Source organism: Oncorhynchus tshawytscha, linkage group LG34, assembly GCF_018296145.1.
Source record: "Oncorhynchus tshawytscha isolate Ot180627B linkage group LG34, Otsh_v2.0, whole genome shotgun sequence".
NCBI lineage: Eukaryota > Metazoa > Chordata > Actinopteri > Salmoniformes > Salmonidae > Oncorhynchus > Oncorhynchus tshawytscha.
Window position 1 is genome coordinate 13760738 of NC_056462.1, and position 26722 is coordinate 13787459.

The 26722-nt window shown below is 43.8% G+C and overlaps 1 protein-coding gene across 4 annotated transcripts in view; it reads left to right on the top strand.

Moving 5' to 3' along the window:
* Positions 1–26722, top strand: part of LOC112231646 (lipopolysaccharide-responsive and beige-like anchor protein) — a 351054-nt gene that overhangs the window by 74436 nt on the left and 249896 nt on the right. For all 4 annotated transcript variants that reach the window (XM_042311819.1, XM_042311822.1, XM_042311821.1 and 1 more), the window contains exons 11-22: positions 3547–3680; positions 4212–4320; positions 4779–4931; positions 8348–8516; positions 8890–8969; positions 9106–9168; positions 10103–10200; positions 11005–11097; positions 12785–12893; positions 13777–13858; positions 16470–16593; positions 17318–17510. In XM_042311819.1, the coding sequence (XP_042167753.1) occupies positions 3547–3680; positions 4212–4320; positions 4779–4931; positions 8348–8516; positions 8890–8969; positions 9106–9168; positions 10103–10200; positions 11005–11097; positions 12785–12893; positions 13777–13858; positions 16470–16593; positions 17318–17510 (1407 nt within the window). The remainder of the gene's footprint in view (positions 1–3546; positions 3681–4211; positions 4321–4778; positions 4932–8347; positions 8517–8889; positions 8970–9105; positions 9169–10102; positions 10201–11004; positions 11098–12784; positions 12894–13776; positions 13859–16469; positions 16594–17317; positions 17511–26722) is intronic.

The window sequence follows — 26722 nt, forward strand, 5'->3', positions numbered from 1 at the left end:
TCCTCAAAAGTATATCTGCCGGTGCTGAATTTCAGACTCCACTCGGTGAGGCACATATACATAGACTTTAAATCACTGGCCACTTTAATAATGGAACACTAGTCACTTTAATAATGTTCACATATTTTGCATTCCCCATCTGTTATGTATGTACTGTATTCTATCCTATTCTACTGTATCTTAGTCTATGCCGCTCTGACATTCCCCATCTGTTATGTATGTACTGTATTCTATCCTATTCTACTGTATCTTAGTCTATGCCGCTCTGACATTCCCCATCTGTTATGTATGTACTGTATTCTATCCTATTCTACTGTGTCTTAGTCTATGCCGCTCTGACATTCCCCATCTGTTATGTATGTACTGTATTCTATCCTATTCTACTGTATCTTAGTCTATGCCGCTCTGACATTCCCCATCTGTTATGTATGTACTGTATTCTATCCTATTCTACTGTGTCTTAGTCTATGCCGCTCTGACATTCCCCATCTGTTATGCATGTACTGTATTCTATCCTATTCTACTGTATCTTAGTCTATGCCGCTCTGACATTCCCCATCTGTTATGTATGTACTGTATTCTATCCTATTCTACTGTATCTTAGTCTATGCCGCTCTGAGATTCCCCATCTTATGTATGTACTGTATTCTATCCTATTCTACTGTGTCTTAGTCTATGCCGCTCTGACATTCCCCATCTGTTATGTATGTACTGTATTCTATCCTATTCTACTGTGTCTTAGTCTATGCCGCTCTGACATTCCCCATCTGTTATGTATGTACTGTATTCTATCCTATTCTACTGTATCTTAGTCTATGCCGCTCTGACATTCCCCATCTGTTATGTATGTACTGTATTCTATCCTATTCTACTGTATCTTAGTCTATGCCGCTCTGACATTCCTCATCTGTTATGTATGTACTGTATTCTATCCTATTCTACTGTATCTTAGTCTATGCCGCTCTGACATTCCCCATCTGTTATGTATGTACTGTATTCTATCCTATTCTACTGTATCTTAGTCTATGCCGCTCTGACATTCCCCATCTGTTATGTATGTACTGTATTCTATCCTATTCTACTGTATCTTAGTCTATGCCGCTCTGACATTCCCCATCTGTTATGTATGTACTGTATTCTATCCTATTCTACTGTATCTTAGTCTATGCCGCTCTGACATTCCCCATCTGTTATGTATGTACTGTATTCTATCCTATTCTACTGTATCTTAGTCTATGCCGCTCTGACATTCCCCATCTGTTATGCATGTACTGTATTCTATCCTATTCTACTGTATCTTAGTCTATGCCGCTCTGACATTCCCCATCTGTTATGTATGTACTGTATTCTATCCTATTCTACTGTGTCTTAGTCTATGCCGCTCTGACATTCCCCATCTGTTATGCATGTACTGTATTCTATCCTATTCTACTGTATCTTAGTCTATGCCGCTCTGACATTCCCCATCTGTTATGTATGTACTGTATTCTATCCTATTCTACTGTATCTTAGTCTATGCCGCTCTGACATTCCCCATCTGTTATGTATGTACTGTATTCTATCCTATTCTACTGTGTCTTAGTCTATGCCGCTCTGACATTCCCCATCTGTTATGTATGTACTGTATTCTATCCTATTCTACTGTGTCTTAGTCTATGCCGCTCTGACATTCCCCATCTGTTATGTATGTACTGTATTCTATCCTATTCTACTGTGTCTTAGTCTATGCCGCTCTGACATTCCCCATCTGTTATGTATGTACTGTATTCTATCCTATTCTACTGTGTCTTAGTCTATGCCGCTCTGACATTCCCCATCTGTTATGTATGTACTGTATTCTATCCTATTCTACTGTGTCTTAGTCTATGCCGCTCTGACATTGCTCATCAAAATATTGATATATTCTTAATTCCATTTCTTTACTTTAAATTTGTGTGTATTGTTTTTGAAATTGTTAGATATTACTTGTTAGATATTACTGCACTGTTGGAGCTAGAAACACAAGCATTTACTACACCCGCAATAACATCTGCTAAACACGTGTATGTGACAAATAGAATTTGATTTGACATCAATCTGCAGGTTGAACATAGTGATGTTTTAGGTTCCTACATTGATAGTGCAGTTTGGTTAGGGGGGATTTTACAGTAAACTAGCTACTTCACATGCTGATTTTGCATTTGGTATTATTGTGTGTTGCTACGTTTGCTAGCTAGCTATCCAACCAGCCCGTAAAGAGCATTGCATTGTGGATTTTGTAGTAAACTTGAGCTACAACAGACTTCCACAACGATTTTCCATGTTGCTACCAAACTTATTATAAATCTAAAATGAAACATTTGTTCACAAAAAATATTGTTCTCACATAGTGGTGTTATTTAACACTGTAAATGAAAGGGTGGATTGTTCCTTTAAGATAGAGGTGAGAATGAACCACTCTGCACCTGGCTGGCTAGCAGGCTGGGAACAGAACACTACCCTGTTCTTATTACAGAATTAGATCTGCCTACCAGTCGTTTCCATATTGAACCAAGGTGGTGTTTTCTTTAAGCACTTTATTATATTATACAATACTTTATTTGACCTTGTAGTTACTGAGGATGATGAGTTAATTTATTTATGAGGTAAAGTAAATTGGCATGTTCTGGTGGCTACTTGTAACCATGTAAGTTCCAGGTAGCAACAACTAGATGACAAGTACTGTAATGAAAGTGCTTCACAAATGTATTTCTCTCCAACTCTCATTCAAATCCATATTTTTGACTTTCTTTATCGCAGAAGGTCACCTGCACACCTGATTTTAAATGCACATTAGGAAGACCTTGGCACACACACACACACACACACACACACACACACACACACACACACACACACACACACACACACACACACACACACACACACAGACCCCATCTCCTATAGACTAATCATTTCCTATATTATTCCTCATTCCCACCCTCTATTTAGGTCAACATGTTTTGTATTTGTTAGCACATTGTCAGTATTCCATACATGGACGTGTGTCTGTAGCTTAGTGTCCTCTACGTATGTGTTCACAATGACTAATGGCTTGTTTAGTTGGTAGATGGAACCGTAAACACACGAGGAAAAGGGCCTTGCTCATAATAGCACATTTAGCTGCTGTGGGATCTGACCGTAAGAAACCACGAAAATATTCTATCCACAGAACTCATTTAGCAAAACCCTCATCAGGGTAAACAGACTAGACACCTGAGCCACGTTGCCTCGGAGACTAACTCAACGTCGTGGTAACGAGCCCGTCACTCAGCCCGTCACCGTTAGCGACAGGTGTAATAGTGCTGTAAAGGAGACAGATGTTCAGAGGAGTTATGCTGTGTTTTCAACACCACACCAGATGTACAAGGGAGAAATGGGACACCGCCTCCAATCCGCGTTGTTTTCCACCTGAGACGAAAGCAGAAGCAGACCGACAAGACACAGCCTTTGTCTACAGTCCATAGGGTTCTGATTCTACCGTATTTCTACCCCTGATCCTTGTGTATGTATTCCTCCCTTCTTCAGGATGTGAAGGCTGTGGTGACCCACTCGGCCCAGAGTGCCATCCACTCCATCGGGGGAGTGCAGGTCCTCTTCCCCCTGTTTGCACAGCTGGATCACCTCCAGCACACCAGCGATGAACTGGACACCTCTGTCTGGTAGTGGACTACTGTCTTATTCTATTCATCGATTGATTGACTTTATTAAGTTATTTTAAAATACTGTACACATCTGTGCGTAGCCATGTGGGAGAAAGTGCATTGTGTTGATGGGGGCGGTGTTTGAACTCGCCCTGCAGTCTGGAGTATTTTGCTTTTCACTAAGTAGAAGTTGTTTTGTTCATTCAATGGATTCAACCATGCATGATGGCAGCGCAAATGGCAATCATAAGGTTGTCTTGTCCTACTCACTAAACCTGGATACCAGTTGTGAATATTAGTGCCCTAGTCCTTGAGTAATGTTGTCTTGTCCTACTCACTAAACCTGGATACCAGCTGTGAATATTAGTGCCCTAGTCCTTGAGCGATGTTCTCAATCATGGCTTTGTCTGCCCTCAAGGGGAAGGTGTTGCATAGATTGTGTTCTCACAGCAGAATGGTAGAATGGTGACACCCTCATTATTTTAGACAATAGCTATAGGATATACCCAAGTCTTACTCAGCAGCTAACCACCCCCACCCCCACCCCAGTTGCACTTTGCTGTCCTTTGTGATGGAGCTGCTGAAGAACTCTGTGGCTATGCAAGAGCAGGTCCTGGCCTGCAAGGGCTTCCTGGTCATCGGTTACACCCTGGAGAAGGTGAGAGACGTGATACACACACCACCACCCCCCTCGCCAGAGACACATTCACACTCTGCAGTCTTCCTCTCGTCCGTCCTAATTGCTGTTCTGTGCTGAAATTGAAAGGTGGATAATATGATTTCCCAGCACTCTGTCCATTACATCAGAGAGGAGCAGATAGTGAGCTGTCTGTCCTTCAGTCTCAGTGCTGTGCCCTCCAATTCCATACTGCATTTGTCTGTTCTGAGAACAGTGCTAAACGCCCCTACATCTGGTAGCTTGTTGATTGTGTCTGCGTGTGTGTGGTCAGGTATATAGGTTACTCTAAAAGTCTATTTACATCTATGGCCCAAATTGCTTAGCTGCATTTAGAGGTCACAGCTGACAGTGGGCTTGTTAGACACAGAGTTAACCTGATTCACCTTTCTCTCTGTGGGTGTCCTCTGCTCCCTCCCTTCCTCCTCCCTCCTCTGTAGTCTTCCAAGGTGCATGTTACTCGGTCCGTGCTGGACATCGTGCTGGCCTTCGCCCGTTACCTCAGCAACCTGCAGAACGGCGTCCTGCTGCTCAAGCAGCTGTGTGACCACATCCTGTTCAACCCTGCCATCTGGATCCATGCCCCTGCCAAGGTAAGAGAGGAGAGGTACTGGCACCGGGCGGCGGGTAGACGCATGCACGGTGACACACACAGTCATGGCGACACACAGTCAAGGACACAGTTGTGCAAGCACATGAAGGCACACACACATGCACGGACACACACCCACCTCTGTCCATCCCACCATCATCCTTTCATACTCTGTTCCTTGTATCTCTCCTCCAGTACATCAGAGCGACAGCCCACCGTTCAGTAGGTTAGGTTATTGGATTTTATTTCTGCCTCACCTCATGCTGGGTTTTTCACCTCAAATCAAATCTATCCATCTATCTTCAGAGTTCGTGCTGCTAGGCGACCTAAACTGGAACATGCTTAACACCCCAGCCATCCTACAATCTAAACTTGATGCCCTCAATCTCACACAAATTATCAATGAACCTACCAGGTACCTCCCCAAAGCCTTAAACACGGGCACCCTCATAGATATCATCCTAACCAACTTCCCCTCTAAATACACCTCTGCTGTCTTCAACCAAGATCTCAGCGATCACTGCCTCATTGCCTGCATCTGTAATGGGTCAGCGGTCAAACGACCTCCACTCATCACTGTAAAACGCTCCCTGAAACACTTCTGCGAGCAGGCCTTTCTAATCGACCTGGCCGGGGTATCCTGGAAGGATATTCATCTCATCCCGTCAGTAGAGGATGCCTGGATATTTAAAAAAAATGCCTTCCTAACCATCTTAAATAAACATGCCCCATTCAAGAAATGTAGAACCAGGAACAGATATAGCCCTTGGTTCTCCCCAGACCTGACTGCCCTTAACCAACACAAAAACATCCTATGGCGTTCTGCATAAGCATCGAACAGCCCCCGTGATATGCAGCTGTTCAGGGAAGCTAGAAACCATTATACACAGGCAGTTAGAAAAGCCAAGGCTAGCTTTTTCAAGCAGAAATTTGCTTCCTGCAACACTAACTCAAAAAAGTTCTGGGACACTGTAAAGTCCATGGAGAATAAGAACACCTCCTCCCAGCTGCCCACTGCACTGAAGATAGGAAACACTGTCACCACTGATAAATCCACCATCATTGAGAATTTCAATAAGCATTTTTCTACGGCTGGCCATGCTTTCCACCTGGCTACTCCTACCCCGGTCAACAGCACTGCACCCCCAACAGCAACTCGCCCAAGCCTTCCCCATTTCTCCTTCTCCCAAATCCATTCAGCTGATGTTCTGAAAGAGCTGCAAAATCTAGACCCCTACAAATCAGCCGGGCTAGACAATCTGGACCCTTTCTTTCTAAAATTATCTGCCGAAATTGTTGCCACCCCTATTACTAGCCTGTTCAACCTCTCTTTCGTGTCGTCTGAGATTCCCAAAGATTGGAAAGCAGCTGCGGTCATCCCCCTCTTCAAAGGGGGGGACACTCTTGACCCAAACTGCTACAGACCTATATCTATCCTACCGTGCCTTTCTAAGGTCTTCGAAAGCCAAATCAACAAACAGATTACCGACCATTTCGAATCTCACCATACCTTCTCTGCTATGCAATCTGGTTTCAGAGCTGGTCATGGGTGCACCTCAGCCACGCTCAAGGTCCTAAACGATATCTTAACCGCCATCGATAAGAAACATTACTGTGCAGCCGTATTCATTGATCTGGCCAAGGCTTTCGACTCTGTCAATCACCACATCCTCATCGGCAGACTCGACAGCCTTGGTTTCTCAAATGATTGCCTCGCCTGGTTCACCAACTACTTCTCTGATAGAGTTCAGTGTGTCAAATCGGAGGGTCTGCTGTCCGGACCTCTGGCAGTCTCTATAGGGGTGCCACAGGGTTCAATTCTTGGACCGACTCTCTTCTCTGTATACATCAATGAGGTCGCTCTTGCTGCTGATGAGTCTCTGATCCACCTCTACGCAGACGACACCATTCTGTATACTTCTGGCCCTTCTTTGGACACTGTGTTAACAACCCTCCAGGAAAGCTTCAATGCCATACAACTCTCCTTCCGTGGCCTCCAATTGCTCTTAAATACAAGTAAAACTAAATGCATGCTCTTCAACCGATCGCTACCTGCACCTACCCGCCTGTCCAACATCACTACTCTGGACGGCTCTGACTTAGAATACGTGGACAACTACAAATACTTAGGTGTCTGGTTAGACTGTAAACTCTCCTTCCAGACCCATATCAAACATCTCCAATCCAAAGTTAAATCTAGAATTGGCTTCCTATTTCGCAACAAAGCATCCTTCACTCATGCTGCCAAACATACCCTTGTAAAACTGACCATCCTACCAATCCTCGACTTTGGCGATGTCATTTACAAAATAGCCTCCAATACCCTACTCAACAAATTGGATGCAGTCTATCACAGTGCAGTCCGTTTTGTCACCAAAGCCCCATATACTACCCACCATTGCGACCTGTACGCTCTCGTTGGCTGGCCCTCGCTTCATACTCGTCGCCAAACCCACTGGCTCCATGTCATCTACAAGACCCTGCTAGGTAAAGTCCCCCCTTATCTCAGCTCGCTGGTCACCATAGCATCTCCCACCTGTAGCACACGCTCCAGCAGGTATATCTCTCTAGTCACCCCCAAAACCAATTCTTTCTTTGGCCGCCTCTCCTTCCAGTTCTCTGCTGTCAATGACTGGAACGAACTACAAAAATCTCTGAAACTGGAAACACTTATCTCCCTCACTAGCTTTAAGCACCAACTGTCAGAGCAGCTCACAGATTACTGCACCTGTACATAGCCCACCTATAATTTAACCCAAACAACTACCTCTTTCCCAACTGTATTTTAATTTTAATTTATTTATTTATTTTGCTCCTTTGCACCCCATTATTTTTATTTCTACTTTGCACATTCTTCCATTGCAAAACTACCATTCCAGTGTTTTACTTGCTATATTGTATTTACTTTGCCACCATGGCCTTTTTTGCCTTTACCTCCCTTCTCACCTCATTTGCTCACATTGTATATAGACTTGTTTATACTGTATTATTGACTGTATGTTTGTTTTACTCCATGTGTAACTCTGTGTCGTTGTATCTGTCGAACTGCTTTGCTTTATCTTGGCCAGGTCGCAATTGTAAATGAGAACTTGTTCTCAACTTGCCTACCTGGTTAAATAAAGGTAAAATAAAAATAAATAAAATAAATCACATGTGCCGAATGTAGACCTTACAGTGAAATGCTTACTTACAAGCCCTTAACCAACAATTAAGTTTTAAGAACAATAAGTAATAGATAAGTGAAAAAAAAAAAAAAATAATAATAATAGATGAAGTAACAAATCATTCAAGAGCTGTAGTAAAATAACAATAGCGAAGCTATATACAGGGGGTACCGGTACAGAGTCAATGTGTGGGGGCATCGGTTAGTCAAGTGTGTGTGTTCTTACGTGTGTGTGTGTGCATTCACCCCCCCAGGTGCAGTTGGTGTTGTACACCTACCTGTCGACCGAGTTCATCAGCACGGTGACCATCTACAACGCCATCCGCAGGGTGGGCACAGTACTGCAGGTCATGCACACGCTCAAGTACTACTACTGGGTCGTCAACCCCCAGGACCGCAGCGGAGTCACGCCCAAGGGCCTCGGTAAGAGAACACACACATGCCTCCCTACACACACACACACACACACACACACACACCGCACTCTTTCATATTTCCATTAACACACACTTTTCTACACACACTGATACAGACCGATACCTCTCCTCCCCCAGACCAGTGTTGCTGTAGTGTTGCTATGGAAGTTGAACATCCAGTCCTTTGTGTCCCCTGCAGAATGTGCTTTCCTGTCCTTCTTGTACCTCTGTTGTCTGCTAAACCTAGAATAAACATGTTGTATTGTCTACCTACAGCTGTGCACTACATCGCGTCCTAAATAACATCCTTTTGACAACAGACCTTCTCTAATGACTGTGTGTGTGTGTGTGTGTGTCTGTCGTTGTGTGTCTGTGTGTAGACGGTCCGAGACCCAATCAGAAGGAGATCCACTCTCTCAGAGCTTTTCTGCTGCTGTTTGTGAAACAACTCATAATGAAGGTTAGTGTGTATGTAATGAGAATCTCGTATGATATTAAAAATAATATATATATTTGGCTTTTTACACCGAATGTTAATCTACAATAACTATGATCGGTGAAGAGTTAGATTTATATTTTGCACTCTCTATTTTCAGGATTACGGAGTGAAGGAAGATGAGCTTCAGAGTATTCTCAATTACCTGCTCACCATGCATGAGGTTACAACTAAAAGATCATTCAAAATATCATGTCCTATACAGTGCACTACTTTTATACAATAGATACTTTATTGTGAAGAGTATGCTGCTGCACCTTGCAGTGTCCACTCTCCAGGAATTCCTGTTCGTCCTTACTCGATGCTCCTTTACAGTTTTGAGGTATAAAACTGCCCACTAGGTGGCACTCTAAGCCAACAGCTCCGGCCTCCCAGACCCTCTCTCCTCTCTGCTATAGATAGACAGACCAATCACACTGTGCCGGGGAACCGACCAGGCTCTTTTTAACCGTTGCCCAGTTTCACCAAGCCCTCCCTCTCACAGAAGCCTCTGTGTTTACACTGCAGTGATGCATAGAGAAATGATGGTGCTGTAAAACAAGCAGGAATGATCCCTGCAGGAACAAGGGGATTAACTGCTCTCCTTCAGGAGCTCTGCAGTCTTCTGTGGATTGTTCATTCATCAGATAATTCCCTTGTTTCCGTGTGTTATTCATTCCGTCAACATTCGTTATCAACGACTAATGATCTGTTTCCGTAGCGACCATTACTAATCGAGATGGAAACGGTGCACTGGTTTGATCTTTGATGTTGTGTGTCACCGATTAATCAATAATTAGTGCGAAAATAAACATTATTAATTATTGCACTTACATGGTCAATGCCTGTGTTTGTGGGTACTCTGCATCCATGTGGGTGTCTGTACAGTAGAGTGTGTTTTGGTGTCTGCTTCATGATGATACATTGCTTAACAGCACACCCACTAGCCACACTATTCATCTCTTGTTGGGTTGCATGACTCCACAGTGAAAGGCGGTGCTAATTGTGAGCCCAGTAGCGCGCACACACTATTTATCATATTGCTAATAATGCTAACAACAGGGCCTCCTCCCTGGTCTGATTCATTCAATTCAGTACAACTGTATTTATTTTCCCAGGACGACAATCTAATGGATGTGCTTCAGCTGCTGGTGGCTCTGATGTCGGAGCATCACGGCTCCATGGTGCAGGCCTTTGATCAGCGCAACGGAGTACGGTGAGCTTCAGGAATAGAATGACCCGCCGCCCATCACAGAGCTCCAATGGGAGTGCCCATTCCAGTCGTTTGACTTCTATGACGGTACTGTAACTATCACGTCATCTCCCGTGGCAACGGGTGGCGCACACTCCACCACAGGCCCTGCGGCCTCAGAGAACAAGATCGCTGTGATGTTAGCCTACTTTGTGTGTTCCGTCGAAATGGTACCGTGTTACTTTTGTAGTGCCGGAGACGGTACCCTATTCCCTGTATAATAGTGCACTACTTTTAACCAGACGCTATAAAGGGACTAGGCTGCCATTTCAGATGTGCCCTTGTGGTTCTGTTTGTGTTTCATGAAGCCAAAATGAAGCCAGATGACACCGAGGCCAATACAGATGGTTTACTGGCTTCATTTGATCCTTTATCTGCAGGACTGTTGACATTCGGTGACGACGGCGCACAAGATTTATGTAGCTTATTTAGTCACCCTGTTTGCATTCTCTGTCACAGGGGGTTAAATGTAGTGTGTCAACCATGCATGTCTGGGCTGGTGTCTGATATAGGCCCACTTTAAAGGCTTCTGGAAATCTTTGCCTGACGCCACTCATAAAGGCTCCAACCGCCTCTATTTTACGACCCAAGTAGATGTCCTGTACAGCTGTATAGTAGGTTCACATAGCAGATATAATCTCTCATGAAGTGATTCTGTAAATGTTTGGTTCTGATACACTCTTTTAGGTTTTATAATTTGAGAAACTGTTAAATGTGCTTAAATATGTTAAATTTGTTATTTGTGTGTTTTTCTTTGTTTCTGTACAGGGCCATTTACAAGCTGCTGGCTTCCAACAGTGAAGGAATCAGAGTTCAGGCACTCAAAGTCTTGGGCTACTTCCTCAAACACTTGCCCGCTAAGTAAGAACTCTGTGTTGCTGTTACTTGCCTTGTACTCTTGTCTGTAGGATATTATTAAGAATTGTCCGCACGTTTGGTCGCATAAAAGCACTTAATTCTGCGGTGGACATTAAAAGTATATTTGTTCCAGATTAAAGGACTCAGTTAGACTCAGTCATTGATGTAATTATTCCTATTCTATAGTCATTTACCTTTAGGCAGCCAAAAGGGTTTTCAATTCAAAATGGCCTCTCCTCAGTTATTTATTTCTAAGAGCCAAATCCCATCATGGAGATGAGTATCTACAGAGAAAAGGGTCTCATTCAGGTGGAGGTCGATATCTAATCCTCGTTCAGCGTGAGTACTGTAGTAAAATGAATAGCTGGTATTAAAGCCCTTTCTATTTCTCTCTCTTTGGAGAGTAAATTGCCTCTAGTTGTGTAGAAGTGTTTAAGATAACAAATTAGCCACTCGTAAGCCTCCTTTGGTTCAGTGACCAATTAAGATGTCGAAAGACAACAACCCAGGATGAAACACAGTGCAGGTCTCATTGAGGCTCTATTTCCAATTCTACTGATTCCTTTTTGATCTCCCAGACTTTTGTTCAGTGTTAGTACATATTCCCCAGCCTCATCCCTAGCCTCATCCCCAGCGTCATCCTCATCCCCTTCCTCAACCCTAGCCTCATCCTCAGCCCCAGTGCCCCCCCCAAAATCACTGTTTTTGTTGTTGTTACGGGAACACAGTCCAGCTTTCAACTTTCTCTTGAAAGTTGGAATAGTAGAATTTCACAAGGTGCAATTTCTAAATTGGGTAGTGCATCATCAGTTTTCCTTGTCATGTCGTTCTCTGGCATACCTTAGAGAGCTATTTATAACTTGGCAGAAATGTCCAGATCAACTAGCCCATGTCAGCTACCATTTTTTAGCTCGGTGTTTTAGCCCATAGATGTTGTTGTAATGTCTTGAGTCACAGAAATATCACATGAATACACATTGGACATGCTTTAAAACTGCAACATTTGCTCTGCACCCCATAAAAAAAACGTCAAATTGCAGGAAATGCTCTTTAAATTTGCAACATTTTCTCTCCGCCGACAAGAGGTGACCAAACAGTTTGTCATAAACAGTACTTGTGCCCTTAGAAATCGACGTGGGCATGCGTGCGTGTGTAGAGGATGTTCCCTAATGCTGGAAGGGGGGCCTGCTGTCTGACTGATACTAGCTTTATCATCCCAGAATATGTACAGATGCGTGATACTCAGAGATGAAAGCTCTGAGGGATACTTGTCTTTGAAGGGTCCTGACAGGCCTCTGCAGGGTTGCTTTTTTTCATGTCTTTCAACTGTGTTCAAATGTGTTCTGATGCACTGGTAAACTTACACAAGCGGCGGTTCACAAACATTCATAGTCCGTGACTCACCCTATGGCTTTGGGAATTTTCCTTGTCTGTCCTCAACCAGTCCTTGACCGACAACCCAAAATGGAATATGTACTGCCCAACATTTTGGAAACATTGCTTGCTATACCATACAATGGTGCCAATTAATGCTTTTGTGAATTTATAGTTAACTGTCAAGTTACATTTTTTGCATGTAATTAAGTGCAACACGATACACTAATACACTGTGTGGATACAGGGAACAATGTGCTGGTACCAAATGTCAATGGATACTCACTGACCGTTTGACCCTTGACCTTTGTTCCAGGAGGAAGTCAGAGGTCATGCTGGGTCACGGGCTCTTCTCCCTGCTCAACGAGCGACTGATGCTCCACTCCAACCAGTTCAGCATGACAACCTACAACGTGCTCTTCGAGGTCAGGTTTTGTATTTGCATTGGCTGATGATTTCCATCACTGTATTAGTTCAATTATACATGCACTGATTACACATGAATTAATTCTGAGAACACATTATTTAGATTAGAAGTGTGTTTTCTGAATGATTTAATGCTTTTCTAGTTTGTTTGATTAAGTTGTATAGAACGTGTAGTTGAACTCTAGTTTTCCTGTGGCCTGCGTCAGCTCTAGCTATTCTCCTTCTGTCTGGACCTGAATGGCATATCCCTTCTGAAAACATTTCAGTCCGTTTTGAATCATGATGTTCTATTATTACCCATTGGTAATAACTTAACTCAAATGATGGTCATTTGTGTTAATGTATCTATGTTTAAATGGCATACCAAGACTTTTGATGGACATTAATGCACACTATATTAAACTCCACAGAAATCATGGACCGGTTGTATCTGACCTTGACGTATTTTGACACACAGAAATATATGGGATTGACAGGAGACACTGGGGGAATTTCATGTATTCCTCCTCTGATGTTACTGTGAGATATTGCCGTCTATTCGATTCGTCACTGATTCTTGTTACCTATTTCTTCTGTAAAGACTTGGTGAACACATACGAACATATGTGGATTTCTATATGGCCCAATGTACCTCTTCCCTGGTGCTGTTAGTATGAGCTATAGATGCAGAAAGTATTTATGTAAATCTCATTTCTCCCTTTTCTGTGCAGATCCTGGTTGAACTGAATACGTGTGACTGTGGAATTGCAATGTGGAACTCATGTACTTCTTGGTGCTGTTACTATGAGCTATAGATTCACATAAAAGTATTTATGTCTCTCCTCTATTTCTCCCTTTTCTTTTCTCCCCTCGTCTCTTCTTTCTCTCTCTCCTTCTCCGTAGATCCTGACCGAGCAGATCTGCACTCAAGTGATCCATAAACAGCATCCGGACCCCGACTCCAATGTGAAGATTGTCAACCCGCGTGAGTCACCCCTCGGCATCCCACCACTAAATAAATCACCTTTACCTACCGCTGCATGCTTGACCAGACCTAGAGAGCCTCCTCTCCCTTACGGCCGCTGCCAGTGTTATATACTGGCCAACAAATGTGGAGCATAAATTGAGGCTAAAAAACTATACTACTCAAACGGTATGTGATCATATACGATTAGGCTAATAGTGGTCGTGTTGGGCTAATAGTGGTCGTGTTGGGCTAATAGTGGTCGTGTTGGGCTATAAGATTCAGCTGGTACATTTTAAGTCCATTTTTATTTGATTTTATATATAATAAAAAAAGAGTAGCTATTGAGAGAAAAAAACCTACTTAATGAAATGATATTGTGACAGTATATTTAAAAAAAAAAAAAAAAATGTTTCACAGCAAATTAATAGCAAATTGTGAAATATCAGTTTTATTCAGTTGACCTTCACTCAACAGCTGAAGTGGAACTGAACAAAATGAGTGCATCGTTAAAGACCTCATGAAATCAACACCAGGCCCTGCGGCGTTATATAATGTTAATAAGAATCCGTTTCCTACTTTTGAAACTCAACTGTCATGTTTCAAAAGTAGGTATTTGATCCATCCGGGAAATGACGCAACAAGCTTACATGGCAACTTAATATTTCATTAAGTTGAAATACTATTGCATTATGTGGTGTTTTTAATAAGAGTTTAGAGGAACAGGAATTTATAGTTCAAAATGTATCTCACAGACCATTTTACAGTTTTTCTTGGCAATTAGAAACATTAAAAAAATTATGTTTGAATTATGACCCTGTCTTCTGCAAAGGGGTTCTCATTTGATGTTTATCTTTTTAATATTCTGATAATGTACACATACAGTCATTTAAAGTAATACTCCCAGACATGTAGCTCTTTCCCTTTACTACCAGTGGCATGTTTTTATATACATGCCTCATTAAGAGGGGCAACGTCCAAGCTTAGTTTCTGTTTGATGCAACGTAACAAGCTCATAGCAACCTCATTGCTTTGATCAATGTACTTGTCTCATCCTGTCCTCGTCTAGTATTTTCAGACCATTACTTACCTCTAATTTCACATGCCTGCTCTCAAAACCTTTTCATATGTGGGAGAATCAACTTCCCCAGCTGTGGTGGAGAGGGGGGAAAGAACAGGCTGAAATCACAACCGAGGTTTACTTTAACCCTGCTCTAATCGTACAATTTAGCCTCATTTGTGTGTGTGTGTGTGTGTGTTACATATCTCATAGTCACACATTGATTAGCAAAGGCCCTTTATTGTGGTAAAGGCATCCAGTCGTGTGCAGTGTAAAATACATGGAGACAGTCCTATGTGCTTTTTGCATGTGAACTGAACACTTTATGGGAGTTCTGAGCCATGTGAGCACCATGGAGTCTGTTTCTCCTTTACTGTAGCTGCCTGCGTTCTCTTCTTGATGTTATCTGCTCTGAAGCCTCAAAATGGGCCTGATTGCAGTCTTTAGTAACGTCAGAGCGAATCAAACAAACTAAGGAAGTACCGTTTCCCTTAAATTAACTCCATGGAAAGAACCCAAGACCAAATGGGGGGAAAAAAGACCCCATACTCACATCCCTCCATCCCCCAGTAACATGCAGAGGTCATTTTCTGGCAGTGAGAGTTCAGTGATTCATAATTTGATTGACTAAGTCGTATAGAAACAACAAACGTCTGGGCTGCGAGGGGTCCTTGTTGGTTACCATCGGTTACCACCAAGGTCCAAGACGACAAAGTGAAATCATAACCCCCCCTTCCTGACTCAAGCTAAATGGACACTGACATAGTCTATATAATTCATCTAAACAGCCAGTCTCTTTAGGTTAACCAAAGAAAGGGTTCCAGGAAGCCTGCATAGGACTTTGGCAGGCGTGGTACACAAACAAACACACACACACACACACACAGACGGACGCAGATATAAACACACTCACACACACACACATACATCTCTGAGTTGAAACAATAGCAAACTTTGTTTGATCGTTTCCACCACATAGATGTTGAGGTGTCTGCTGACAGTCAAATCAAGATGGCTTGTGACACAATGATTCACACATGTTGAGATGAATTGTCTGATTGTGTTGTTGAATTGTGGTCTGACTCTTACTCCCTCTGCAATTGATTTGTTTCATGGAAAGTGTGTTCATTTCAAAAATCCCTTATTATTTTTGCTATTTAGGATACACAATTTGAATCACTCATAGGGAGTAAAATGGTATTATTCACTATCAATATTGTGATATTTTTCAAATGTTTTAAAATCAGTATTGTAGCATGTCACAATTTTCATACTACTTTCAAAACAACCAGAATTTATTTAAATGTATTCATTTATTTAAATGAATTCTCAGATTCGGTCTCTTGCTTTATCACGTCTTATTTGGTGAATCAGTATTAAAAACTCATATTTGAATGAAGATATGATACTATGACAGACAACAGTCTGTTCTCTGCATTCCTCTGCTGACCGTCTGTTCTGTACGACCCGAGTCAGTAACCCTGCAGGGAAAGTAGTGCGTCTGTGTGTACTAAACCGTGTCAGACACTGTAACGGGGCATTAACAGAACGTGTTTTCCTGTGTTTTGACAGAGGTCCTGAAGGTGATCGCTGCCCTGCTGAAGAACTCTCCCCTCTCCCCAGAGAGCATGGAGGTGCGCAGGGTCTTCCTGTCAGACATGATCAAACTGTTCAATAACAGCAAAGATAACAGGAGGTAAGGAACATAACAGCCCTGAAGTGTACTACCAAGTACACCACTTTCTAGTACACTACATAGTACACTACTACAGGGTCTTCCTGTCAGACATGATCATGATCTGTTCAATAACAACGTATATAACAGGAGGTAAGGAACGACTCAGCCGCGGAGTGGACTACTCTACAATAGACTACCACTAAACAAGAACTGGGTTCAAATAGACTTTGAAATCATTCAAATACTTTGAGGGTTTGCTTGAGCCCCCCTGGAGTGCTAAGTGGGCGGAGCTTTGCAGTTTTGCGACTATTCCATTGGTTCAGTTGCGCCAGGCAACCTCAATCAAGCGCAATCAATCCACTCTAGGGAGTATTTGAAAGGAAACAAATACTATTTGAACCCAGGTCGGCACCAATAACACTTCAGTACAGCCCTCTGGTTGAGTTCAGTACATGTTTTCCTGGCATACATCCCCTGTCCGATTCCATCTCCCAGTTCCTCATGCTGGCGCCGTGCTGGGGCTTTACTGCAGTGAGGCCAACAAGCTTTGTCCTTCATATGCTCAGAGTACAGGATGTTTTGAAGATGTGTGATATTGTGTATCTGTACACTACATGAGTGTGCTGTGTATGTAGAATTGTTTTCAAATGTTTGAGTTATGTTTGTGTGTATGCACGCACATGCAATACTGTTCCTTCGGAGCGCTCATATCTGTGTGTGTGTGTGTGTGTGTGTCTATCAGGAGCCTGCTGCAGTGCTCTGTGTGGCAGGATTGGATGCTCTCTCTGTGCTTCATCAACCCCAAGAGCAGCGAGGAGCAGAAGGTCACTGAGATGGTGTACGCCATCTTCCGCATCCTGCTCTACCACGCCATCAAGTACGAGTGGGGCGGCTGGCGCGTGTGGGTGGACACCCTGTCCATCACCCACTCCAAGGTCAGAGAGCTCATTAACCCCGTCAGACGGTCAACCAAACTCTGTCTCACGGAGAGATGCAGGGCTTCTGGATAGGTTTCTATACGTCTCTGTGGATTGTCGACTCTTTCTCTTGCTCTTCCAATCTATTTGTTCTCTCTCTTCTCTTTTTAACTATGTCATTTTCTCTTTTTCATTATTTTGTGTACACACACACTCCCTGCTCTCATTCACTCTCCTCCTACTTTCTCTCTCTTTCTTTAGCACTGAAATTAGACTCCACTCACCTCGCTGCCCTTTCTCCTACCTCAGCTTCTCCAGGGCGCTCAGCCGTCAAGATCTATCTCAACTCTCTATCCAACCAGTCAGGGGCTTCCTTTTTTAAGTTTGATTCTGACATAATAACAGTCTCAGAGGAAATGTCCAAAGATCCCCCCTATCCTCAATGACCCACTCATAGATCAATAGTGACTGACTAACAGAGAAGTGCCTCTCTCTCTGTGCCCGTCAGATCGAGCCTGGTGGATATCTTGTGCTGATTATGATGTGAAAACGGCAGTGTGCTGGCTTAATGGAATCCGTTCTTTTTCCTCTTCCATCTAGTCATTTATTTATGTATTGAGTTTCCCACTCTAGTTAAACATAAACTACCGGCTCTTCTTATTTCAGAAACTCAATTTTAAAAAAGGCTGTTTAAAAATGAATTGTTGATATTGGATTATGGAGCCAGGTTCCAAAGCAGTGAAGTAATTTGGTCAGTGTCGGATTGTGGTGTGGGTGGCTTATTAAGCTTGGCATATTGGAGGTTGGTTGAGGGAAACTAGGCTTTTTTTGTGTTGAGGTGGATGTCTATGGAGTTCTGAGGATGTAGTGATGGATAAAGGCCACTAGGGGGCACAGTTACACCATTTGGCTCTTTCTCTCTCCTTAGGACTGAAGTTGGTTGGCTTGGTTGCACAGTATTTGCGAGACCAAAACCTCAAGCCTGTCCTTGTGTACCCAATCTAAAGGTTGTATGCGAAAAAATAACTGTGTCTCTAGTATCATATCTGACTGAAGGATTTCTCATATAATTGGTAAGGACAGTGCTGAGTAAATATGTAGTTGTGGAGACGTGGAAAACAAACAAACAAAGAAAGCTACAAAATGACATCACTGCCAATTCTGGCTAGACTGTTCCAAATGGTTCTGCTGCCATTTCTGCATTTTTGCCTTGGGACTTTAAGTGTCTTATCGTGACAGGCATTTTTGCCTTGGGACTTTAAGTGTCTTATCGTGACAGGCATTTTTGCCTTGGGACTTTAAGTGTCTTATCGTGACAGGCATTTTTCAGTCATTTCCTTTTTGTGATGTAATTTTGTACTAAAGCTGTTCATAGACAAATGATAAGGACTATTTCACTTCAGAGTTTTACACAAGCTTAAACATCAAATCACGATTATTGCTTTCTACACTGTAGACTGTAGCAGTAAATACACAGCATTTATTCATGAGACCTTTAAGAAATGTCATTTTTTCCATGAAAGCACACCATGAATGATTCTTCACATATTTATTGATTATATTGTACATTAAAGAATAGTTTTGCAGAAACATTACCCTTCTAAATTAGCTGGGAGCGGATGCGAAGACGCATGTTAAAAGTCATAGGCTTGTCCAATTGACATCAGTCCTGTGCAGTACAAAATAAACCCAAAGTGAGTGTTTATTTGTAAATAACACCTTGTGTGTTTAGGGTTGTGTGTCGCCCCGAGCTTATTGCTGTAGCACGTTGCACATGGCCACAATCACACTTTACGACACTGCCATACCAGCCGCTGTGCAAAAAAGTGTGCGACTGAGTAGAGGAGTTGATCATTCTCTTCAGTACTGGACAGATAGTAATTGCCCTTTCCCATAATTGCACAAGATTAATGCTCTTGCTGCTTAGCTCTGTTTACAGTGCCCCAGCACTAATCTAAAAAACAGCACCACACACACACACAAACACACACACAGAGGGTCCCATGCAGTCTTTGAATTGGGTAGGTGCGGCGGGCACTAGCCATCCAGATACATGCATTTGCTATAAAAAAAAAACCTGGAGAAACTCAATTGCAATTTTATTGTCCGGTTTGATAGATTTCCTGCCACCTCTGTAGCACCAGAGCTGTTTGTCACTGTTGCTCTCCTCCCACGGCTGTTGTGTGTGTGTGTGTGTGTGTGTGTGTGTGTGTGTGTGTGTGTGTCTACCACTCTCTCCCTCTACCCACACACATTGTCTCCTCCTTCGCTCTGAGGTTTCTAGAAAGCCTATTCTGAACACATTGAATATTCATCCTGAGCTGCACCTCAACAATCAGAGAAACAAGGTCTCATCAATTTAACCAGCCCTCTGGGAGCATCCTGATAAATACAGACACGCATTCAGAAGTATCTACATACTGTATACACACACCTTCTGCTATGCATCTAGGCCTCTATCCATTGCATGTTTTATATGCAGTTTGGAACACATTGTGTATATTACGCAATTGAAAAGAAGTGCGTCTGTTTCTACTGTGAATTTTTATGAAAATTTAATAAATTAATTGATACTTTTCCCACAAAAATAACGTTGTTATTATACACTGAATCCCGTTTCACTGATGAATTACTTACATTATTACAGTGAAATCACCTCTGCCTAATGTAATCCTGCTCTTTTCAAATCTATAATTCTGGTTAAATAAGGTGATACTAGACATTTCACTTCTAGCCTCTTTTTAATCATAATGACCAAACCTGTATACGTCAGTGGTGGAGAAGACCGGGTTTTCATCCTGCATCAGTATTTACAGTAGTGGGGTCCATGAACTGTACTACAGTCTATTTAACATGGCCAGAGGGCGATAGAGGGAGATTTTCAGAAATTGCTTCCATCTTTCCTTGCCTGCCCAGACTAAGCTGAAGCAGCACTAGTCTAGATGACACCAGTTCAGGTGACTTCCAGATCTCCCTGTAGTCTGCTGCAGACTCCTGAATGGTCACCTGGGATAATATGAAATGATGTGATTGGACCACTGGGACCTGCTGGGTGACTTTAGTTGCAACTGGACATGTATGACCGTCTGGCAGATCCTGTGTGTGTGTGTGTGTGTGTGCAGTCAAAGGTCACGCCTGTGTGTAACTGTTGGTTGTGTGGGGTGAGTGCACATGTGTATGACAAGTATGATGAATGCACACCTTTCTGTATGGATGAACCAACATGTTAGTGTGTGTGTGCCCATGTGTGTACACAAATGTGTGTGTCCTTTATCAGAGCCAGGGCAGCAGCAGGCTTTGTGCTGCAGTGTGAGCAGACCAGGCAGATGTTTCTGCAGGTGGGCCTGCTGACACCACACACACACACACACACACACACACACGATGCCTTTCTACCAGCTCTGCACACAAATGAGTTGGATTTGAGGAAGATTTCTAAATCAGTCATCAGTGTGTGAAGGACTCCGTATCCTTCTAGCGTCAACAGTCAGCTTCTCTGTAGCATCCACCTTGTGGAAATGATGACATCAGACATTAACAGATGAAGAGACATTAGTGCAGGAGTGCTTGTGAAGCAGAAGAAGCCAGATGGGGCCTTCAGATATCTCGTCCTGTTTGAATCATATCTATTTCTACCCTTTTATTAGATCAATAGCCGTTTGTACACATTACAAACTGTGTGTTTACTCTAATGTGGACGCTAGTTCTCTACTAGCAGCAGTTCACAAGACACAAGGGAGTATGGATCCACAGTACAAAGCCTCACAGTATTGAGACTCAACATGTTGAGATGTAGCCTCTAGACTCTCTCTATTGTTCAGCCTTAATGCAGAGATGGACACATCGACAACTCCACAAAGGAGAAGGAAGTGCAGGACATAGAGAACATTGACCAGGGCTGCGCACATGCACAGATACACACACACACACACACACACACACACACACACACACACAATATGGTCTACAGGACTTCTCATAGGGTAAAATGTAGGTCTAGTGTGTATTGTATAGAAGTTCCACAGTGCTGAGGCTGAGCAGTGGGAGTTATTGGGATATCTACGCATTACCTTAGTCTCATTTGTTTAGGGAAACTATCTGGTCCTACTTAGAACTGTCTGGTGGCCCACCTGTGGACTCTGTCCCATAGCTTGGGAACACAACTGTGTGAGTTATAGGAGGACAATGTAACTGTCTGGCTGTCCTTAACCATGTGGTCTTAATGGTCGCCCTTCTGGTTCCCAAAGACATCACCAGTCAGTGCTCTGCTCGGATTCCTGCTTCACATGATCAGGGGAAAAGGGATCTAGGAAAGGAGAGAGAGAGAGAGAGAGAGAGAAAGGGAGAACAAGAAAAAGAAAGGGGTAAAGGGAGGAAAAAGAGAGAGTGAAACAGTGAAAGGAAGAGTTCCGTCCAGGGTTCCGTCCAGGCAGGACTGCGGCAGACAGAGACAGACGACATTGATTTGGGAGGAGGGAGGAATTGCATTTAGCTAATTGGATTAGAGCCGCGCTGGCTTTCCCCATTTCCCCTTTGTTTTGTGGTCGCCGCCTATCTATTGATCTCAATGGGACTCCCAGGTCCTAACCTGCTATAGGGGGTCTCCCTGGACCAGTGGTGAGCCACCCAGCCTCACACCACACAGCCTGCGGTCTGGGGCCCAGACTGATCTCTGAACAGTTGTTAAATGGACTAAGAGAAGGATGGAGGACTGCAGCCAAACCCTGCATTGCATTCAGGTTTCAGATTGGTCTGCGTTGTGACGTCAGTTTGTATTATGTTGAGTTGAAATGAGATTGGAGTACAGCTTGTTTACAGGTGGGGTGTTTAGAGGGATATTGAAATGTGATAACCTATGTTTTTTTTTCAGGTTGTCATTTATTTTAGTTTATAATGCTGTTTGTAAGGTCAATTTGCAGCCCTGTATGATTTGTCTATAGACAGCGCGTCCAGCTAATAGCTGTCAGGTTAGAATAGCCTGCACTTCCTACACTACCATAAAAATGTTCCATACCCTTAACCAAGACGTGGACTAGAATTAAATTAGACCAGATTGGCTAAACTGATGCCTTGGCCACCCAGTGCTGCTGGTCTCTTATCGTAGCTCTATGCTAACCACTGTTTTAAATACAGTACAGTACTCCCATTCTAATGGTAATTCAATCTTTATAGAAACCCATTTAAGGCCAACATGCATCATTTTAATGTACTGCATCACAGTGTGACGTTATTCCACTGACCAACCACTCCAGTGTTGTTTCCATATGGTCATACTGCTCTACTTTAATGTACTGCATCGCAGTGTGACGTTATTCCACTGACCAACCACTCCAGTGTTGTTTCCATATGGTCATACTGCTCTACTTTAATGTACTGCATCGCAGTGTGACGTTATTCCACTGACTAACCACTCCAGTGTTGTTTCCATATGGTCATACTGCTCTACTTTAATGTACTGCATCGCAGTGTGACGTTATTCCACTGACTAACCACTCCAGTGTTGTTTCCATATGGTCATACTGCTCTACTTTAATGTACTGCATCGCAGTGTGACGTTATTCCACTGACTAACCACTCCAGTGTTGTTTCCATATGGTCATACTGCTCTACTTTAATGTACTGCATCGCAGTGTGACGTTATTCCACTGACTAACCACTCCAGTGTTGTTTCCATATGGTCATACTGCTCTACTTTAATGTACTGCATCGCAGTGTGACGTTATTCCACTGACTAACCACTCCAGTGTTGTTTCCATATGGTCATACTGCTCTACTTTGAATGCAATGCAGCATGTTTTTAATTGGTAAAAAATGCTAAATGTCAAATGAAGCAGAAACTAATGGGGAGGGAGGGGGGGGGAGAAGGCTAAGTCACAAGACTGTGATCGTTATACCGGAGAGAGAAGGACGTTACTATCGGTGAGGAGGGAGGAGAAGGCTAAGTCACTAGACTGTGATCGTTATACCGGAGAGAGAAGGCCATTACTATCGGTGAGGAGGGAGGAGAAGGCTAAGTCACTAGACTGTGATCGTTATACCGGAGAGAGAAGGACGTTACTATCGGTGAGGAGGGAGGAGAAGGCTAAGTCACTAGACTGTGATCGTTATACCGGAGAGAGAAGGCCATTACTATCGGTGTGGAGGGAGGAGAAGGCTAAGTCACTAGACTGTGATCGTTATACCGGAGAGAGAAGGACGTTACTATCGGTGAGGAGGGAGGAGAAGGCTAAGTCACTAGACTGTGATCGTTATACCGGAGAGAGAAGGACATTACTATCGGTGAGGAGGGAGGAGAAGGCTAAGTCACTAGACTGTGATCGTTATACCGGAGAGAGAAGGACGTTACTATCGGTGAGGAGGGAGCAGAAGGCTAAGTCACTAGACTGTGATCGTTATACCGGAGAGAGAAGGACGTTACTATCGGTGAGGAGAAGGCTAAGTCACAAAACTGTGATCGTTATACCGGAGAGAGAAGGCCGTTACTATCGGTGAGGAGGGAGGAGAAGGCTAAGTCACTAGACTGTGATCGTTATACCGGAGAGAGAAGGACGTTACTATCGGTGAGGAGGGAGGAGAAGGCTAAGTCACTAGACTGTGATCGTTATACCGGAGAGAGAAGGACGTTACTATCGGTGAGGAGGGAGGAGAAGGCTAAGTCACTAGACTGTGATCGTTATACCGGAGAGAGAAGGACGTTACTATCGGTGAGGAGAAGGCTAAGTCACAAGACTGTGATCGTTATACCGGAGAGAGAAGGCCGTTACTATCGGTGAGGAGGGAGGAGAAGGCTAAGTCACTAGACTGTGATCGTTATACCGGAGAGAGAAGGACGTTACTATCGGTGAGGAGGGAGGAGAAGGCTAAGTCACTAGACTGTGATCGTTATACCGGAGAGAGAAGGACGTTACTATCGGTGAGGAGAAGGCTAAGTCACAAGACTGTGATCGTTATACCGGAGAGAGAAGGCCGTTACTATCGGCGAGGAGGGAGGAGAAGGCTAAGTCACTAGACTGTGATCGTTATACCGGAGAGAGAAGGCCGTTACTATCGGTGAGGAGGGAGGAGAAGGCTAAATCACTAGACTGTGATCGTTATACCGGAGAGAGAAGGACGTTACTATCAGTGAGGAGGGAGGAGAAGGCTAAGTCACTAGACTGTGATTGTTATACCGGAGAGAGAAGGCGTTACTATCGGTGAGAGGGAGGAGAAGGCTAAGTCACTAGACTGATCGTTATACCGGAGAGAGAAGGACGTTACTATCGGTGAGGAGAAGGCTAAGTCACTAGACTGTGATCGTTATACCGGAGAGAGAAGGACGTTACTATCGGTGAGGAGGGAGGAGAAGGCTAAGTCACTAGACTGTGATCGTTATACCGGAGAGAGAAGGACGTTACTATCGGTGAGGAGAAGGCTAAGTCACAAAACTGTGATCGTTATACCGGAGAGAGAAGGCCGTTACTATCGGTGAGGAGGGAGGAGAAGGCTAAGTCACTAGACTGTGATCGTTATACTGGAGAGAGAAGGACGTTACTATCGGTGAGGAGGGAGGAGAAGGCTAAGTCACTAGACTGTGATCGTTATACCGGAGAGAGAAGGACGTTACTATCGGTGAGGAGGGAGGAGAAGGCTAAGTCACTAGACTGTGATCGTTATACCGGAGAGAGAAGGACGTTACTATCGGTGAGGAGAAGGCTAAGTCACAAGACTGTGATCGTTATACCGGAGAGAGAAGGCCGTTACTATCGGTGAGGAGGGAGGAGAAGGCTAAGTCACTAGACTGTGATCGTTATACCGGAGAGAGAAGGCCGTTACTATCGGTGAGGAGGGAGGAGAAGGCTAAATCACTAGACTGTGATCGTTATACCGGAGAGAGAAGGACGTTACTATCGGTGAGGAGGGAGGAGAAGGCTAAGTCACTAGACTGTGATTGTTATACCGGAGAGAGAAGGCGTTACTATCGGTGAGGAGAAGGCTAAGTCACTAGACTGTGATCGTTATACCGGAGAGAGAAGGACGTTACTATCGGTGAGGAGGGAGGAGAAGGCTAAGTCACTAGACTGTGATCGTTATACCGGAGAGAGAAGGACGTTACTATCGGTGAGGAGAAGGCTAAGTCACAAAACTGTGATCGTTATACCGGAGAGAGAAGGCCGTTACTATCGGTGAGGAGGGAGGAGAAGGCTAAGTCACTAGACTGTGATCGTTATACCGGAGAGAGAAGGACGTTACTATCGGTGAGGAGGGAGGAGAAGGCTAAGTCACTAGACTGTGATCGTTATACCGGAGAGAGAAGGACGTTACTATCGGTGAGGAGGGAGAAGGCTAAGTCACTAGACTGTGATCGTTATACCGGAGAGAGAAGGACGTTACTATCGGTGAGGAGAAGGCTAAGTCACAAGACTGTGATCGTTATACCGGAGAGAGAAGGACGTTACTATCGGTGAGGAGGGAGGAGAAGGCTAAGTCACTAGACTGTGATCGTTATACCGGAGAGAGAAGGCCGTTACTATCGGTGAGGAGGGAGGAGAAGGCTAAATCACTAGACTGTGATCGTTATACCGGAGAGAGAAGGACGTTACTATCGGTGAGGAGGGAGGAGAAGGCTAAGTCACTAGACTGTGATCGTTATACCGGAGAGAGAAGGACGTTACTATCGGTGAGGAGGGAGGAGAAGGCTAAGTCACTAGACTGTGATCGTTATACCGGAGAGAGAAGGACGTTACTATCGGTGAGGAGGGAGGAGAAGGCTAAGTCACTAGACTGTGATCGTTATACCGGAGAGAGAAGGACGTTACTATCGGTGAGGAGAAGGCTAAGTCACAAAACTGTGATCGTTATACCGGAGAGAGAAGGCCGTTACTATCGGTGAGGAGGGAGGAGAAGGCTAAGTCACTAGACTGTGATCGTTATACCGGAGAGAGAAGGACGTTACTATCGGTGAGGAGGGAGGAGGAGAAGGCTAAGTCACTAGACTGTGATCGTTATACCGGAGAGAGAAGGCCGTTACTATCGGTGAGGAGGGAGGAGAAGGCTAAATCACTAGACTGTGATCGTTATACCGGAGAGAGAAGGACGTTACTATCGGTGAGGAGGGAGGAGAAGGCTAAGTCACTAGACTGTGATCGTTATACCGGAGAGAGAAGGACGTTACTATCGGTGAGGAGAAGGCTAAGTCACAAAACTGTGATCGTTATACCGGAGAGAGAAGGACGTTACTATCGGTGAGGAGG